We start from the raw sequence: 20,267 nt of genomic DNA on the forward strand, positions 1-20,267 counted from the left end.
TGGTCCTTAGGAAGCAATGCTACTAATGGATGCTGTGACCCATAAAAGTTCAATGAGAAAACATAATCTTTGTGTCACCTTTAACTTCTGTCAGTTAGGTGATGACGGAGCACAGTATATTTTGCTACATTTATTTCCCTCAATATTTTTTTTATAAAAGGTATAAATTCATGGGAAAAAATATAAATAATTCAGATTATTCACTAGTCACAGTAGACAAGCAGAAATGAACACGTCATCATTCTGAAAGCTCTAGTATTGGTTGATTTGCTGATATCAAAAATGGTAATTGATTTATGGGTCTACTTGCAATGCCACAGATAAATATAGTGATTTTTTTTCTTTGTGTATATATTCTTTTAATCTTTGCAGCCCAACAGCATCATCAGATTTTTTAGGTAACATTTTATTATTTAAACCAAGTTCATCCATTCATCCATGCTCATCAAAAATTACTTCTCCTCTCAAGGAGTGTCTATAACTCCAATGTAAATTTTTGAGTGAATGGTTGTGTAAAGCATACTTTTACCCTGCTCATACTTAATATATGAGAAATATGATTTTTTCTCCAGCATCTGTCTTTGGCTGTAAAAATAGCACCAACTCCTTTCTTTGAGTGTGTGGGTCTGGTGAATAGAGTCCTGCATTCTTTCTTGCAGAAATCACACTTGTCATGCACCATCTAGAAATTTCTGGTTCATTTTTCCAGTTGAACAAAAACAAATACTTGTATAACCCATGTCTTTTCCCCACAATATTTATAGTTATCTTGCCCATAATCCTAATTCAAGGGCAGTTTTTCTGTAACTACCTGTCATTTTCCAAACTCAAGTTTCATCGATTTTACGTATGCTTAATTAAATTGCAAAATTACAAAATTATAATGAGTCCTGCTACCATTAGTAGGTTGGGGAACAAACAGAGCATACTCCTGGTAAGCACACATACTTTGGTGGTGGGATCCAAAATGGGACAGGCCGTCTGGAGAGGAACTCGGTCACCTTGTTTTTCCATGGGAATATAGAATGTTGGCTAATCCAGGAAGCACTTAAAATGGAGGTCAATTGTGGGCACTTGTATTCTATTGCTTTAATGCAGTTTTGCTCTCGGGGGCATTTAGCAATGCCTGGAGACATTTTTGGTAGTCTCAATTTGGGGGTGGTTGTAACTGGCAACTAGTGGGGAGAGGCTAGGGATGCTGCTGAACATCTTACAATACACAGGACAACCCCCACCATGAAGAATTATCTGTCCCCAAATGTCAATAGAGTGCAGAAGTTTAGCAAGGCAGTGATTTAAATAGATTTATAGAATGTATGCCCAGCATGGTTTTAAAAGAGACCAGGGACTCCTAATATTATAATAGGTATAACCTGGAAAGCAAAAATAAAGAATTAGAAGACTATAGACAAAGTTATCAGGGGAAGGCTTTTTGTAATGTTTCCTAGATTGCAAGCTCTTACAGCAGTTACTTCTATTCCTGAGTGGTAATGGTTATTTCTAGATTCTGAGATCCTGAGCTCTTGTGTGTAACCTGGTTGGTCCCTGGAACTTTGGGTATCTGTGTGACATCCAAGACTCAGAGCTAGAGTTCAGTAGCTATGAATGTCAACATTACCCCATACAGCAAATGTTAAAGAGGCTGAAAAAGAGATCAGACTTCAATTAGAGATATGAATGAAATGGACTTGGTTAGGACTAAGGTAAATCAGACTAAAGGGTAGAGGATGATTTTGACTGTGTTTTAAAACTTCAACTTCTGTGTGAGACCAAAGTAGAGATGTTTATTTGGTGGAAAACCTTTATTTTTGGCAGCATTCTATATAATTTAACTTGTATGGGTCAGTTTATTCAAACACCATAATTACATGGAACCTTGAATAGGGAGTGAGATCTGGTTTGTTTTTACAGGTTAATGTGCAACCATAGAGTAATTTGGCCAGAGGATAAAAAAAAACTATTTGAAAAGCCCCCTTGAGGGACTGGGGAAAAACCTGGAAATATTAAATTTTCCCACCTGGGGAATTCATTATATTCTTGCAGACATTGGGGACTACTGATTTAGTAGGCCAAGCCCTCACTCTTGGGGCTTACCCTTATGAAGCTTGTTACTGTAAAGAAGAGGCTAAGCCTGCTTATAACTGTGCCTGAGAGTCACCTGCAGGGAACCTCTTTTGTAGCTCAGATGTGGCCCCTTTCTCTAGAGAAGCCAACTTGGCAGGTGGACTCACTGCCACCCCCCTTACATGGGACATGACTCCCAGGGGTGTAATCTCCTTGGCAGCATAGGATAAGTCCCTGGTATCAAGGGGTTGAGAAAGCCTTCTTAACCAAAAGGGGGAAGAGAAATGAAACAAAATAAAACTTCTGTGGCTGAGAGATTTCAAATAGAGTTGAGAGGTCATTCTGGAGGTTATTCTTATGCATTATATAGATATCCCTTTTAGATTTTTAGTGTATTCAAATAGCTGGAAGGAAATACTTCAAAGTGTTGAAATGCAACCCAGGAGCCTTGTTTCTTGAAGATGAGTGTATAACTATATGGCTTTTATGGTGTGACTGTGTGATTGTAGAAAACCTTGTGGCTCACACTGCCTTTATCCAGTATATGGACAGATGAGTATAAAAATGGGGACAAAAAAGTAAATGAACAGTAAGAGTGATGGGGAGTGGGTTGTTTTGGATTTTCTTTTTTACTTTTCTTTTTCTTTTTATTTCTTTTTTTTTTTTTGAGTAATGAAAATGTTCAAAAATTGTGGTGATGAATGCACACTATAAGATGATACTGTGAACCACTGATTGCACACTTTGGATGATTGTATGGTATGTGAATATATTTCAATAAAATTATAAGGAAATAAAAGACTATAAAGAAAAAATAGTTGAGGACCATGTTCAAGTCTGGTCCTCAAGAACAACAAGATCAGAAAAGTTGATTAATTCATTCCTGATAAATTGAACAAATATGCGTTGACTCCTAATATGTGTTGATCTCAAGTGGTAAAGTGATAAATAATAAACATTTAAAAGATATTTCTGTTTCTATAAGTGTAATGGGGGGTGTGTGCTTCTTAGCTGAGAACCCATCATCCCAGGTTCTGTTTGGAAAGAGAAATTTTTTATACAGGCACTGAATTCTTGGAAGAGATGAGTGTGTGTGAAACATTCAGGAGTGTAGTTGCCTTCAACTGTGGTTTTGCTGAAGGAATGGAAGCTTTCCAAAAAAAGCCAATTTCTGTGGCAATCAAAGGCAAGGTTTAATTTGTGATTAGTTAGGAAAGGGCCTTCCTGTGGGGAGCTAAACTTGGAGTCATTCATTTTTTGAAGGGAGCAGTGGCTTTCCCGGCATTTCCCTAAGGTGCCCAGGTCTTGACACAGACAGTAAGTGGAGGGAGGGAGTTCCCAATGCTGGCAATGGAGAGAAAGTCCTTTATTTGGATTGTCAAGATGAGAAAAGAAAGTTTAGCTTAAGGCTGACATTCTTAACCTAGGATTGACATATTAGCTTTAAGAGGTCTGGGAACCACTTATAATTGGATACCATGTTCTATATGTATGTGTCTCAGTTTACTAAGGCTGCCATAACAAAGTACCAAAAAAAGCAACAGGAATGTACTGTCTCACAGTTTTGGAGTCTAGAGGTCCAAAATCAATGTGTCAGCAGAGCCAAACTTCCTGTGAAATCTGTAGGGGAAAATTGCTGGCCTTTTCCTAGCTTCTGGTGGTTTGCTGGCAGTCGTTGGCTTATAGCCACATCATTTCAAGCTCTGCATCCATGGTCACATGGCTGTCTTCTCTCTGTGCCTCTCTGTGTCTCTCCTTTTCTTTTGAGGTCATGAATAATATTGAATTAAGGGCCCACCCTACTCCAGTATGACTTCATTTTAACTTATCTAATTCCATCTACAAAGGCCATATATCCAAATGAGGTTACATTCACAGTTACGAGGGTTAGGATTTCAGATATCTTTTGGGGGGTTAAATTTCAGCCCTTAGCAATAAGCATACCATTATTTTTATCTAGGGGGGGTGCTCAGATTTTTAATGAGATTCTTAAAGAGCTTATATGACCCTATCAAGATTATGCACCACCGTGCCTAACAATTATATCTTTAATTTCCCAGCCTACAGTTGAGTGCTCATCCACTTTCAAAATATCTTAACATAAAGCCTCTATTTCCTCTTCCTGCTCCCTATTCTCCATAATCTCAATCTCTGACTGAAAGACAAGATATTGCAATTAAGAAAAAGTGGCCTTAAATCAGTTGTGAGATTTGCCTCTGGCCTTTTATATTAATGTGTTCAAGAGCATTTCATTAGTGAGTTTCTTTTGTGCCATTTGAATTCTGGTGGTATCTGCCTTCCACAAGCCTGAATGGTTGAGCATTAAAATAAAAAAAAATAAAAATAAAAAAACAGAAAACAGCAATTTGAGACTAAAAGAGTTGGAATTTGTGCTGCACGTGTCCCTTCACAGACCTCAGGTGACAGAGATCATTGACACATAGAAATATCCTCAAAAGAATTTGTTCCTAAATGATTCTTGGAAAGTGAATATGGGTGGTTTGTTTAATTGGCAAATATCTAATTGATGGTTTGGGATTTTTTTCTCTCCTATGTTCCTTCTGTTGTACATTTTTTTTTCATGTTACTGTATTAAACTCAGCTAAGTTCTATCAGCAGGAAGCAGAGACAGATATTTGGCATGTACATAAAATTTACTATGAAAGTAACAATTCACGTGTTTATGGAGATTAATCAGAAATATGAGTAGACATTTTTAAATTTCTAAACAGCTGCATATACAGTATGTTCTTCACACACATGATACTGGAATATCTTGGTGCATTGTATTATGGTATATAATATTAAACACATTTTTATAACTTACCAGAAGAAGCTAATCTTAATTATCTTCTTTTTCTCCTACAGAGACACAGCCACAGAATTAGCTGGAAGTCTACCAAGGTAAGCAAGCTGGTTTTGCTTACTCTAAATTTTGATGCACACTGGAAGAACTGTGAATGGCCCTTGAAGGGGTTCTTATTTTCTTCCATTCACTTCAAATTTTAAGATCTTGTATTTCACTATATACATGGAAAAACTGCGTGTAAGTCACACTGAAATGATGCAACCAAGAAGAAATGAGGCTAATTTTCATAAAGGACTCAGAGAAATCATTTTTCTTCCTTTGAAGCTACCTTGTATATTTGGAGGTGTACGTGTGAGCTCTATGCTCCACAGAAATCATAAAGACCCTACCTCTGTATTATATGCATGGGAATTTGGCAATCTAAAGACACATTGAGTTGTTTTTGCCTTGAGTTTATCCCTTATTGTTATTGCATTTAAGTATTTATAGATTTATGAAGGAAGCCTGGGCTTCCCATAAAGAGCTTACACCTTAGTTTTGGTGATTATATAAATGTGTTTTGGAATTCTTGTCATCGTTGAAATAAATGCTTAGTAATATTATCTCACCAGGAATAGAATTGATATTTAAGCCTTCTATAAAATACGATATGAATAACAGGATGCACGTTATAGACAAGTAGCCATGAGGAAGGATTGTCACTGTTTAGTAGACAAATGAAAGCAAGAGGATGGTGATATTTTAAGAGGAATTTTACTGGGCTTCTCATAGAGCACCTAGTGTCATGGCTTAGTCTTAGAAGATGCGGTGTAACTCTCTGTGAATGAATTAATATGTCATGGGGTATTGCCTGGGAATGGTTGGCAATGGAAGTCAAGGGTGTCTCAAGAACAGGAAACAGAAAAGCAAACAGAATGTGATAATGCAGGGTACCAGGGAAGAGTTGGAAAATGCATATCATTACCACCTGTTAAGCACATTTGGTGGTGGTGGGTTTTTTTGTTTGTTAGCTTGTTTTTTAAGTAAAGAAAATCTTTGCTTATGGGATCATGATTAATGTTGGCAAAAAAAAAAAAAAAAAAAACCTGTTTACTATGACCCAAATATTTAAAATACTATATGTCTTACTTGTTTGGCTAATGTCCCAAGGAAACATTTCACCTGGGGGAAGTTTTACAGGGTTAAAACTATATGTGTTTTCTGGCTTATGCATCCCTGAGAATCTTTGTCTTCGTGCTTTAATGCTGCAAAAAGTCCCCTGTGAAGCTCTGAGCATCCAGTCGTTTGCAGGAAGACAGAGAGTTGTGTGTCTGCCTGTGTTTGTGGTGCAGAAGTTAATCCTGAAATAATGGAATGAGGAATGACTTCCAAACTTGTACAGAATGGTGAGGGGAGAAGACAGACCACCTATGTATTGTCAAATGAGACGCATGGTGCAGTAATCATGCAGATGAAAATTACTCGATGTCTGAGAACCCTGATGGGGCACCTTGAATTCTATTAGGTGATGCTCTGTTGTGAATACCAAGCAGCAATATCTGAAATCTCCACATTCTCCTGTTGTATTTGGTGTATTACTCCAGGGAGCATCTGCTCTTTTCTTGAATTTGGTGGAAGGCATTTTGGTAACTAGCTTACTTTATTTTTCCTGTGGGTTTTTGTTACTCTAATGTCAAATCATGTTGAAAATAAACAACGCACCAACAATCCTATTCTTACTGCAATTTTGCAGTTGTTGTGATCAATGGTAATAAGGGAGTGAAAAATAAAATGTCCTTTATTTCTCAATCATGCTTCTGACGTAACCTAAGGTTCTCATTTTGACTCTTTCCAGGGAAAGTTTGGGACATATCCGTTGGCAATTATTTCCCTTCCTAGCCTTAGCATGAACTAATGTAGTTGTTCAATGATGAACACTTCTCTTTGTGCCCAGAAATTTCTTTAACTAGCATTTGTTTGCTTGCGTGTACAACCTTGTAGAATTCATTCCACTGTTAGCTTGCACCCTGTTTTGGATTTCTTCAGCCTGTCACTAGAAAAGTACAAATGAGCCAGGAGTACCTCGTTGCGCCTGTAGTTATTTTGTTTGTTTGTTGGCTAATGATTGGTGGAACATGACACTTAGTGTTTTTAATCTTTTTAGCCATAAATGAGTGCTTATGCTGAGACATCTAGGAAAAATGGAAGCTCACAATCCAAGGCAACAGCTAATTGGCCATATGTGGCTGGGAAAGAAGACAGTGGCATTTTATAACAGTTTTATAGTTTGGTTTTCATTAGCTTTGACTGCCTGGAAATTTTGCGAAAGGCCATTTACAAATATTGCACAAGGGTAGAGTATTTCAACTTTAACTGCTTTACATGGCAGTAATTTAAACTAGCTGGCTAGTGGTTGATAATGTTCTATGAAAATGTACCAATCATTTAGCAGTGGATTGTGTCCTGGTAGTTAAAAATGCTTTGAAGTTGAAATGAGATATGAGCACAAGGTGCTTAAACAAGCACCAGGTTTGTTTTTCATTACAAATAATAACCTAAATGTGTTTTTGAATTTTTGCCATTGCTGAAATTAAAGCCTAATAATAGTATGTCACCAGAAAAAAATTAGATTTTATGAGCAACATGCACTAAGCATTGTAATTATATTATAAATATTAAAACCAACGATGTTGCCAGGATTAAAACAAATATTTAAATTGGTTACATGTACTATTTATGCAGTTCTCTTTATCTTGAAGTGTCTTGGAAATGGGATGCATGGTTCCATTTCTTAAACTATGAAAAATGTTCATTTTCAATTTTATATATGACTCCTTGCTTTCACTTTGCTTATAGGAAAGGACAGTTTAGCACCGAACAATTTTTTTTCCATTAAAAGCATGTCTTTCAAGACTTGTTTTGTTATGGTGGAGAGCACTTAAATTAGGAAGATGCATCTTTAATTAAATCATAGTGAAACCCCCAATTGTTCAAATGGAGCAGAGGCACTAAATTAATTTTGATAAGCTGGAGGTTTTAATATAAGTGATGACTAAATAGAGATAAAACTTTATTTGGGATAGCAAAGGTATAAACAAGGTTTATGGCAATAGCGGTTTTACTGCTATAATGCAAAATTAGCTACTGTGCTTGAAAAAGAGACAGTATTTTAATTCCTTGTTAACGTAGTCCACTGTTACTCTACATAAAATAAACAGTATGGAAAATAAAGGGATTTAATAGACCATAGTAGAAGGATCTTAACTAATATGATAGAGATTCACAAGCTATTTCTTACAGCACAGCACCCAGAAGTCAGGATGCTTTTAGAGAAACATGAAGCATTGGTAAAAGAAGCTCAAAATAATGAAGCATGTAAATCAGGTGCTATCTTTTGCTAGATCTAGATTTTAATGTAAACCAGTGAGGACAGGTGCCAAACGTTGAAGTAAAATGATGCAAGAAAAATCTTTGATTTCTCTCCTGTGTTTTTATCCAGTAACCTGATCTCTTTCCTATGACTTATTTGTAGGGGTGATGGTATATTCAGTATAAGCAATGGAAGCCCCACTTCCTAAAACACCAGTGTAGAGGAGTATTGTTTGAGACCCTCAACCAAGAAGATAGAACTGCTTGGTTTGCATGACTGTGGGAGCTAAAACTCATTCCATTGCAATTTTACATATGAAATCTTGGTATTAAATTATTGCTCTTCCTTATTTGAAATTTGAACTGAAAAGATTCTGCTTAGTGGGAGGGAAGACTGTCCTTTCTGACTGACTGTTTTTCTCAGTCATGAGTATGAACTGGTATGGTAGCAACAAAGGTTAAAAGGTGGAAGCAAAGAAAATTAGGTAAATTCTGCCAGCTCCACTTACTGCTGGTGGCTCTAGATAGTTTTCAGTTAGAAGTTCAGTCCCCTCTGGAGGGCTTTGGTAGACAATAGAAGCTCATATTCCTTGTTGCCTTCAGTACAAAATACTCTCTTTTTTGAAAGACTTATAGAAATTAGGAGATAAAAAATGCCTATGCTTCCAAGCCAAGCTCTTACTAAATAAATTAGAACTGATGAACATTTCCTCTCTTCCTTACAATCCCTCAGAAAGAGTAATACCCCCAACTTTCCTGGGACTCAGGTCTGGTGCTGGCCAATGTATACAGAATTCATCATATACTCATTAATTAAACAAATGAACATTGAGCTCTATGCTAAGTCTGGTTGTAGACTCTGTTGTAGAAAACCAACAGGACTCCATCTCTTCTCTTAAGCAGTGCAGTCTGGTGTGGAAGTTACAGATAATCACAATATTAGATGGACAGTGTTTAATGCCCCAAGAGAAGGAGCAGAGACATGTAAACTCACAAAGTCATTGTGGGAATTCCATAGAGTGGAAGTCTCCCTCTGATTGGAGGAACCGAGCTGCACATCAGGAATGGACCTTCTGAGTGGGACTGGAGCAGATGGGGCAGGTTTGACATGTGGCAGTGGAGGGGCTGTCCCCCACACAGAGAGATGTCATCATGGAGGCTCAGGGGAGGGGACGCAGGAATGTGTGCTGAGAACAGAAAGTGGTGCCATCTGGTTGGATTGAGGACAGACACAACTGGACTGGCTGATGGGAAGGGTTTTCTACGCCAGTGCTGTATACCAGGAGAATGCTGGTGCTTTGGGGAGGGTGATCTGGCATATAGAATGGATTTGGGGAAAGAACAAAAGAGTGTTCTCTTCATAGGATCCCAGCCAGACCTTACAGTCTTCAGAACCCTCCCCTCTCAGGTTTACTACATGGCCAACAATAAAAAACAAGCTCTGGTGACTTGTTTCTGTAACTTACACCGACCAGTTTCCTGCTTCTGGTGCCCAACTGTACTGCACACCAACTGTGAGACACACTTGCAGGTGGAATGAAGTATTCTCTCTTCTTCTTGCCCTTGACCTCCACCTTCTAACCTTTTACAATCCATCAACCACTCAGAGTTTGTGACTGAATTCTTTCTTGCTCCAACTTTCTCTTATAATATCCATGAATCCTGAGGTGTACCAAAAGGCACTGTAGCTATATCAGACTGGAAAATGCAGATTGAGTTTGTAGATAGCATTCAAGGGATTGGGGAAGGCCCAGGGTTAATTTGACTCAGTGCATTCTCTCTTTCTTCCCTGCCATCTGCTGCTTGTTGGGGATGGTGCCCCTCATGTTCACAAGGTGACTGCAGCAGCTCCAGCCATTGCATGAAGTCATGACCATGTCCGATGAAGAAAGACATTTCTTCCCATTCATCTCTTTCTTTAGGGAGGAATCCCTTGCTCATGCAAGTCCTTTGGAAGGGGACATTGGTTTTCTGGTATGTTTGGCCTCTATAGGGGGAGACATATTCTGCCAGCAAGGAAGAAAGTAGGAGTGGAGGTGAGGGAAGGGAAGATGGTTCCTAAGTGCCTAAGGAATGGCATCTGCTACAGGTAGACATTTTCTTTTTCTCCTCAACCTACTCCAGTCAGGCTTCTGAACCTTCCATTCCACTAAACAGTTCTTGCCAAGGTCAACAGCAACCTCCATCTAACCAAACCCAGTGGCATTTTTCTGTTATCTCATTTGACCTCTTGGCTGCATTCAACATAGTGACTATTTCCTCCTCTATGAAATACTCTCTGTTCTTGGGACTCCACATACCCCAGGTTTCTTTCCTCCCCTTCTTGACTTCTACATGTTGAGACACCCCAGAATTTTCCTTGGGCATTGCTCTTTTCACCTGCAGAGAGAATGCAGAGAGATTTCTTCCAGGTCCAGGGTATAAAAATCATCTTTATGCCAATAGTTCCCAGCTCTGACTTCTCCCTTGAGCTTCAAATCTGAGTACCCAAGCTACCAAGTTGGCATCTCTGTTTCAATGTATACTCTTAAACTTGAAGTGGTCAAAAGATAACTCTAGAGTCCTGCACCCACCCACTGTCCCACCATGCATTCAACTGCTCAGCCAAGTCCCAGAGGGCATTTTATAGTGCTTCCCTTTTTCTCACACTTAGCAGACAATCCATCAGCAATGCTAGTTGATTCAACCTCCGGAATTTAATTTGTCCACTTTCTCCATTTCTTTTCCAAGTCACCATAGATTCCCACCTGCACTATTAAAATACCCTCCTAACTGCTCTCCCCACTCCCTCTTTTGCAATTTATTCTCTGCATAGCAACCAAAGATCTTTGAAAAGTCGTCAGTCAGGCCATATTATTATTTATTTTTTATTTTGCTTAAAACTGTGCAATAGTTTCCCATTTCTGGGAATAAAATGAAAGCACTGTATCTTAGCTTTCAAGGGCATCCGTGAGCTGTCTCAGCCTCCTTCTGCAACCTCGTGGCCTCCTGCTTTCCTTCTCAGTCACTGTTTTTCTGACACTCTGCTTGGTATTACTTCCCGCTGCCTGAAACATTCTACCTTGAATCTTCGTTTGGTCGGTGACTTGGTGTTACTAGTTCCTCAGAGAGCCCGCCTTTAACCACCCTATTCTAAGTAGCCCCTCTGCACTCACACAGCCATTCTCTCACACATCCACATCACCATATTGTGTCATTGCAGGCTCAATTTTTTGTCATCTACCCCCTCCCCTAACCCGTCTTTTTCCTGCCTCCATTCTCATGACTGCGTGAGCCCCCTTTTTAGACATAAGAAAACTGAGGGCTGGCCTCCGGGTCTTTGCACTTATTCATCTCTCTGCTCTTTTTCTCCCCTCCCCAAACAACCCCCACTCATTCTTCTAGACCCGGTCAGCAAACCTCAGCCCGTAGACAAAATCCAACTCCTGACCTGGTCCTGTAAATACATTTTTATTCTATCATGTCCATCTGTTTACATATTATCTGTGTGGATTTTTGCACTACAGCAGCAGAGGTGAATAGTTGTGGCAGATATGGTATGGCCTGCCAAGCTGAAAATTTACCACTGTAGAAAAGTTTGCCAAGCCCCTTTCTAGACACATCTCAGATGTCATTTCTTCAATGAAGCCCTCTCTGCCATGCAAGATTTTGTTCTCCTGCTGTTAGCTCCCCAAAGCCCCGTCTCCTAGCTCTTATGTCACCTGATGATGTAATTTAGCAGAGGTGGTATAAGTGGGAAACACATGGAGATCTCATCATTTTTCATTCATTGTTTATCCCCATAGCCTAGCAGTGTTTGGAATATAATAGACTCTGGGCGTATATTTGTATCAGTGCTTGACCATTGGAATGAATAGATGTTTGAATGAATGAATAACTGTTTTAATGAATGAATAAATGTTTGAATAATAACGTGTGGTAGAAACGAGTCCTGCCTTTTATCTCCCTTTCAACTCTCCTTGCTGCTTTATATTATCTGGCACACAGAAAAATTGATCTAATTGACTGGAAAGTTATTATCCTAAGTATGACTGCCACCACACTGTACAGAGCTGATGCTGTGAAGTGTGCATTAGCATAGGGGTTAAAAGATTGGGCTTTGGGCTCAGGCACCATGGGTTTGAATTCAGCATCTGACCTTTCTTAATTGTGTAGACTTGAGCAGCTTACTTAAAATCTCTCTGTTTCAGTTTTTCATTTGGAAATTTGGAAAAATTATAGTACTCATCTCAGTGTCACCATGAGCTGATAATCCACATAAAGTGCGTAGTTCAGTGCCTGGAACATAGCAGCAGATGACACATGGTAGCTGCTATGGTGGTCCATACAATGCTAGCTTTATGCCAATTATTTTGACCAAGACTTGGGTAATGCCGGTGTCCAAGAGAAGACAGTATATTGCATAGTAAGAAGCAGCCTAGCAGAGAAGTTTGGCATGTGTGCTCTGGGGCAAAACTCTATCCTGTGTTCAAATCCCAGTTTGGCCACTTAGTAGCCAGGTGACCTTGGGTAAATTCCTTAACTGCTCTTAGTCTCATTTTATTCCTCTCTAAAATGGGGTAATGATGGGGCCAATTGTTTGGAGAATTAAATGAAGTGATGCATGTAAAGGGCTTACAGTTTCCTTTGTTTTTCACTCTAAGGAAATTAAAGTTGCATGCTAGTCAAAATTTGATGTTGGGAAGGAAAGTGCATCAAGCTACAGGCCATGTATACTTCAAATTCAGATATGAATTATTCAGTGACTAGATTTTTGCCACGCTGTGAAACGATTATTGATGATTTAAAGCAAAATATCCAAAACCTCGAATATAAAATTCCCTTGCCCCTACTACAATATATGAAAATAATGATTATCCAAAGGAAATGTATGCACAAAAACTGCCCATCTATCATGGAGACCTCTATCAGTAACACGGTTTTCCTTAATTTTCCAAATTACCTAATCAAAACATTTCCCTCTTTATAGATGTATGGAAAAGACTGTAGTAACTGAATTAAATTACACTTGTTTTCTAATATAGTGTTGTGATGTGTAACAGACTATCAAGAGGCGATCTTTACAAGGAAAACTTTAGAGTATTATTAAGTTATCCACTGCATGACCTACTTAGACTGCTCAGATTCGCCTTGTTGTAGACTGCATAATTAAATTTTAAATGGAACGTGATAAAGAAATTATACTGGTGATCTCTAGAGATTTTGATACCCTATTTGGCTTTTTAGAAGAGGATAGCAAAAGCAGACTTTAAAATTTAATAAAGGCCTGCCCTAATTTTTTTTCCTTTTAGATTTTCCTTATCTGCTCTGCAATTCAAAGCCATACTATATTATCCACAAGTGTTACCTAAAATAAATGATCAAAATAAAAAATTTTAAAAGCACATTTATCCCAATTTGAGAATTCCATTATTTGCACTTGAGAGCTTTTGTGTAACAGTTGAACTCCTTTAAGGTAAAACCTGCCATTTCCTGAATTTGTCACCATAGAGAATTGGAGTTTTAGTCATTCTGTTTGTGGAAGCATTCATATCTTCAGAGTTTATAGAGCAAAGGGGTAGAAAATGGTTTCCGTATAAGATATGATTTTGCAAGGAGAATTCCTTATTTGCTATGTAAACGTTGCTCTTCTTGAGAGGACTAAATGAAAACACACGGACGTGCATGCACACACATGCGTGCATACACACACAGCCGTTCAGAAAGAAGAGCCAATGCAGGATAAAGGAGAATTCCTGGGCTCTTGGATAAATAATTTTATTTCATAACCTTACATAATTCATTTTCTTTTGTGTTTAAAGGGATGCTACCAAGATAAAATTCCATGTTAAGTACAGTTTGCTCATATTTTCTTAAAAACACTGTGGTATAAAACATAACATGTATTGGTAGTAAATCCTCTTCTGCCTCCCCTGAAGAGTTTCAGATTTTGCTGTCTAGTGAGTTTCAATGAAAATCCAGGCGGTAGAGTTTCTCTCTCTGTTCAAGGTTAATCTGGTTTTTATACCTTCTTAAACACTCTCCTCCATTGTTGTTTGGAATTTCCAAGCTGCTGATAGCATATAAATGTATAAAAATTATTCTCATTTAAACCTTGGTAACCTTCCTTTTCAGATTAGGTTTTGTAAGTGTATCTCTTGGTATTTTCCTTCTCCTTTCTGGCAAATATACAGGTTTCCTTTTGGGCCTGAGCCATTCAAGCATCCTCTGTTGTTTTCATTGTTCAAATAAGCTACATTAAACTCGCAAAACACTACATTAAAACCAAATTGAGGCAGTGACACAACAGAGAAAATGAATTTACCATTAAGCCTGACTATTCATCCTTAACCGTCTTCTTGCCGTGCTTTAGGAGGTGTGTAGCTTTAAGGAGTGATGCTGAGCTACTACCAGATTCTAAAGAGATGGTCCAATTAGGAACATGATTATCCAGTGAACAAGTGGAAATTCTGCTTTACTGCCACAATAGCACATTTGAGACCCTCCCTCACCCAGATTCAGACAGGCTGGACTCAGGTTACTGTCTACAATAGTGACACCTGGTGGCCCGTGATTCATTATAGTGCACCAAATTAGCCTTCCAAAGAAAAGGAAAATCATCTCCAAATTATACTTCCAGTGAAACAGGTTTAGGTGGATAGTTCATAATTTAAAACAAACAAGCAAACATATGCAATGAATAACAAAGATGTGTATGGACATAAATAAAGTAACATTAAAACAAATCCATTGATATTAGCAATATTATTGATATTAGCAATATTGTTATTGATGGTTACACCATTGAGTATCTGCATGAACAAGGAAATATATGAAGTCCTAAGGAGGATGCAAGGATGCAATGATCCCTGTCTTTAAGAAAAAAGGATTCTGAATTATAGTAGAAGAAAGTGTGTTTTTCCTTAAATCCCAGTGCCCAGCACAAAGTCTGTCATGTGGTAAGGCATAGTAAATTTTTATTGAATAAATTGACCAAATAATATGCAATATTTGAATTAAAGAGAGAGAGAAAAAAACATTTTTTTCTGGTCTGGACCTTGGAAAAACACCACAACGGAAGATCTAAGTCTAGGAAAAGAAACAGCAGTCAACAAAGCAAAGAGCAATGAATATTGTGTCTCCTGGAGATGGAGACCCAGCCAGCTGGTTTCATCCAGATGGTTTGTTGGGAGAAGGATGCAATATGGGATTAGAGAAGTAGGTAAAGGCCAGATTGCAAAAGGCTTTAAAACAATGAAGAGTTTTGCTTCTGCTTTGCTTTGTTTTGTTTTTCACTGGGCTGTTAGAGGCGTTTGACCAGGATGAAAACATGATTCAAAGAGTGTGTTAGCAAGGTTCATCGGATGGGGGTCCTGCAAAAAACATGACAGTGGGAAGAGCTCCACCAGCCTGTGCATGCCATAATGACTAGAGCCACGTCCATTTTGCTCATCTTCTAATTTTCAGCACCTAGCACAGTGCCCGAGCACACAGAAGGTGCTCAAATAGGCATCCAGTGAACTGAGTCAATGGGAGGTAAAGTTTTTCCAAAATAATTTGACTGAGAATAATAAATGCATGAACCACAGATGGTCAATTACAGACAATATCAGGAAAACCAAGTTAACATTACTCACTAGAACATAGGCAAAGAAGGAAAGAGCTGTTCAAAAGAGTCTGAAGTTTCTATTCTGGGAATATAATAGTATCTCCAACAAAAGCAAAGAACTCTGGAGTAAGAGTTTGTTGGAAATGTGGGGCTAGAAAGAGGATGGTTTTATTGAGTTTGAGACAAAGGCCAGATATTGAGATGGAGTAGGTTATAGTGGATTGAGGAACAATTGGGAATGTGGGACTGGAGGTTTAAGCATTTAGTAATAAAGCATCCTGGGAGTTGTTTGCATTGAGATTTTAGTTGAAGCTGTTTCATACACACAAGAGGGTTTTGCAGTTGTCTTTCATAGTGGCATCCCTTGCCAAATTAGACAAGATGCAAATTTGATAGGGATTCCTTGTGGACAACTAATGTTGATGCAAAGATAAATGTAATACTCTGATGGTTGCTAATTCATTCTGGCAATTTCTCAGGAGAAAAAAAATAAAGGACTACTTTGAGATGAGTTACACATAGACAGTGCTTCCCTTTTGAATGCCCACTTCAACTGCCATCTTTTTCCCAACATTCGCTATGGAAATTAATACATGGCTCCATTAAAACGGTTCTCTTGGCAAAAGAATTGTGTATGCTGCTTGTTCTCGTTTGGCCTTTCTCGTCTTCGCCTGGGACTTCTTGGCTAATTCCATCATGTCTGGAATTTCATCTCTTCTGGGTTCTTGCCTGGAGCTCTGGCAGCTAACAGTGTTCGGCTGAGAAAGTCCTATCCAAGTTCAACTTCCATGATGCAAGTGTTGCTCTTTAACACCAGAATGAATTGAAACCCAAGTTAAATCTGGCATTTTAGCTGTCCATTTTATAACCCAGTTCCTAAATATTGTATATTAAAATTTCCTATATAGGAGCAGAGATGAGTTTATGGGAAAACTTCAGGTATGACAGGTAAGGGAAAACGGGTCATCAAATGACTACCTGGTGATATTTCAGTATATTCACCCAGGAGTTGTTGAGCCAAGTAGATGTGAAATTTTGTTTGTCAGTGTGTGTGGCCATTCAGACATCACACAGGGAGTCTTGTGAGGTTGGAAAAGTTATGCGTCTGGAAAATGAGACCCATGTGGAAGGAACTAAGGGCTGGAATGTAAGATGAAGTCCAAGTGGTTGTCAATTATTCTCATGAACCAGTGGCTCTGCAAAGACTTCTTATACACATCCCTCTTTTTCCTCCTCTTCTTCTTTCTTATCTGGCCCTCTCCCTTCCCTGGTATATGTGTGCACTCTAGTTGACTTTTGCAAACTAGAAAGAAGTGATAAGGGCTTTCGAGGGGGGAAAAGGTAAAGAAATGATTACTGTTAACAGAGTAATAATCACATTTTATTGTAAGAATTGTCCAGGAAAAGATCACAAAGTAATCTTCCTAAGAATTGTGTAAATATTCTTATCTTATGACTGCTCTCCCCACCCCATATACAGCTACTCTTATTATTTTTGGAATCTGGAATTGTAGAACTTTAGAACTAAATGAAACGTCTTTTGCCTCATGCCCTTGTTTCACAGATGGAATAACTGAGGACCGGAGAGTTTAAAGCAAGCCCTCATAACCACACTACTTGGGCTTGCAGGACAAGCCAACATTTGCTTGGAGTAAATGGCATTTGCTTAAGACTTGGGGTCTGTTCCTGGAGCTGTAGAAGCAGGAACCCCTTTGATGTCTTTCTGGTTGTTTGTATCTGCCTTAATTTCTCAGGGCTGCCGTAACAAAGTACTGCAAAATGGGTGGCTTAAAACAACAGAAATTTCTTGTCTCACGGTTCTGGAGGCTAGCAGAGCCATGTTTCCTCTGAAACCTGTAAAGGAGAACTTTCCCTTACCTCTTCCTGGCTTCTGGTGGTGACTGGCCATCCCTGGCACTCTTTGGCTTGTGGCCACATCGCTGCGGTGTCTGCCTCTCCATGTTCCTGTGGCCTTTTCCCCCAGATCTGTCATGTCTCTTCTCCCCATCTCTCAAAGACCCAAGTACTATTGGATTATGGCTCACCGTCACCCAGTTGGCCTCATCGTAACCCATTACCGTATCTTTTTTGGTGAGACACAATGCAACCCATAACAGCATCCTTTTTACATCTGCAGCGACTTGCATCCCTGTCCCCTACCCCCCAACCCCAGGACAAAAAGTTCATTTCCAGTGTCTCTCTCCACCACCCCCTGTTCTATCTGAATGGGAGCAGAGTGCTAAAACAAGGGTTGATGCTAGTGCTTTCATGCAGTAGAACAGTGTTTCCCAAATTTTAATGTCTGTGTAAATGCATATTCGGATTCTATTGGTCTGGGATGAGACCCCAAATTCTGCATTTCTAACAAGCTCCCAGGGGATTCTGATGAAGCTGGGCCTCGGGCCACACTTTGAGTAGCAAGGGAGTACAGAACCACCAAGCAGCCTGTCAGAGTTCCACCTCCATACATTTAGGAATATTCTACTTTATATCTGCTTGGTTTGTGACTATTTACTTTTTTGAGAAGATGCTACACAGCAGTCTGGAAACTGCCATTGCAGGAGTAATTTCTTTTCAAATTCTGACTGACTATAAAACCACTCTGGAAGCCTGTGGATTGAAAAGAACTATATAAAGGCAATATTATGCTTCTGAGCCCATATGAGCTTTAGGATACAAATCAATCAAGATTTGACTTTCAATTCTGAGTTTATGATGAGTAGCTATAATTGAAAGGAGACACCAGAAGTTTTGCTATTAGAAAACTTTTATTTTACAAAAATGAAGCATTATTTGTGTCAAGTAATTGAGTTCCCAGATGTTCTCATTCTCTATCAATGTCTGTGGACAATATAAGTCTAGATAATATGACAGTATGAATATATATATATTTTTTGAATCTGTGAATTGACTATAGTTTTGAAGCTGCTTCCTGGAAGCTGACATTTATTGACTGCACAGTTGTTAAAATTGTCTTTGTTTTGTTTATTCCCTTTGAAACTCTAAGGTGTTACAGAAGCAGTATTACTTCTCTCCTTTCACCCCTATTTCCATCCATCCTGTCCCCTCTACTAAAGTAAACTGAGGTGTCTTGGATATAATAATCTAATTTAGAATGGCTCAAGAGAGATAGAGAGAAAGAGAGAGGTAACACTGAATATTCAGAATTCGATAAAACAAAATAATCACTTTCGTGAAAAGCCAGCTGTTCTTTGTTTTCTAATAGGCATGTGATGTTGATGAAAAATAACATTCAAGTGAAGTTTAGCAAGTAGAATTATTTTGATTCAGAGTATTATACTATTTTGCAGTAAAGGAAATGTTATTTCAGATTTAACAAAAAGCTGAACAGTACAGCCAGTCCAAAGATCCAAACACCAAAGGATTATCTTTAAATTTAGGGAATGAAAAATGCTAGTGCATCACACTTAAGGCATTGCATGATAATTCTTTCAGAGAATATGCCTATGTTTTCTATGTCCCTCAAATTTCATTTGAATGAACGTTTTATGGATTTTTGTGACCCTTTGGGATATCTTAAAATACCATTGCGAACATACCAGGCAACTTAGGTTTAGATGATTCTCCATTTTGATTATTTTAGCATTCTGCTGTTTGAAGAAATGGGAGTTGTGTGACAATTCGGAGTTGCTTTTCCAAGTCCATTTTAGTGAGATTGCAAGTTTTCTTGAAAGCAGACCCTATGACAAGGATTTGCTACAAGGACATGAGGAAGTGGGAAAGAGAGACAAGAAGGAAGGAAACCTGGTAGAGGATATTTTAATGAGTGGGTTATTGTGTGGGCAGTTGGAATTCGATCCCATACCTCCTGGGACCCTGTGGGACACACCTAAGGAGAGGCTAGGAAGCTGGAGTATTTATTCAACATGCCCTCACTGGTTCAAGTTGCTCCAGGAGGATTTACATTGCATTTGGGCATTTGTGTCCTTACCCTGCTCAAGCCATGCAGTTCCAGGGCCAGAGAAAGCCCTCAGGCAGAAAGAGGCTTCTAGGGGGAAAAACCTGCAAGTGATCCTCAGGGCAAGCTCAGGACATAAAATCAGGGTTTGCAATATCCTCCTTATCATTTTGTTCATTGTTATATTCCCAGTACCTATTATGGTGCCTGGTACCTAGCAGGTGCTTAATAAGTATTTACTCAATGAAGGAATGAAGGAAGGGAGGGAGGGAGGAAGGAAGAAAGGAAAACCAATCACTCAAATAGAATTGGGAGATAGAATCGGCAACATGTCAGCCAGCAACATAGAGCAAAGATTAGAAATAGTTTCTCAAAATGGTATTTTACTTCTGATTTAGATCCCCAAGCCAATATCTAAATTTTATGCTTGCCAAATTTATTATGCAAGGCGGGACTGGAAAAGAAGGAAAAGGTCAGGCAAGAGAGAGCAAATAGCTCTGCACATCATCTACCGCCACTCAAAAGAATAGCACTAGGGG

The 20,267-nt window shown here is 38.8% G+C and overlaps 1 protein-coding gene across 2 annotated transcripts in view; it reads left to right on the forward strand.

Annotated features, from left to right (window-relative positions):
* Window positions 1-20,267, forward strand: part of CELF2 (CUGBP Elav-like family member 2) — a 637,682-nt gene that overhangs the window by 207,514 nt on the left and 409,901 nt on the right. For both annotated transcript variants that reach the window (XM_037848338.1, XM_037848333.1), the window contains exon 2: window positions 4,933-4,968. Coding sequence is in view for 1 of the 2 variants with exons in the window: in XM_037848333.1 (XP_037704261.1) it covers window positions 4,933-4,968 (36 nt within the window). In the remaining variant the exon portion in view is untranslated. The remainder of the gene's footprint in view (window positions 1-4,932; window positions 4,969-20,267) is intronic.

The sequence above is a fragment of the Choloepus didactylus genome, chromosome 8 (genome assembly GCF_015220235.1).
Source record: "Choloepus didactylus isolate mChoDid1 chromosome 8, mChoDid1.pri, whole genome shotgun sequence".
NCBI lineage: Eukaryota > Metazoa > Chordata > Mammalia > Pilosa > Megalonychidae > Choloepus > Choloepus didactylus.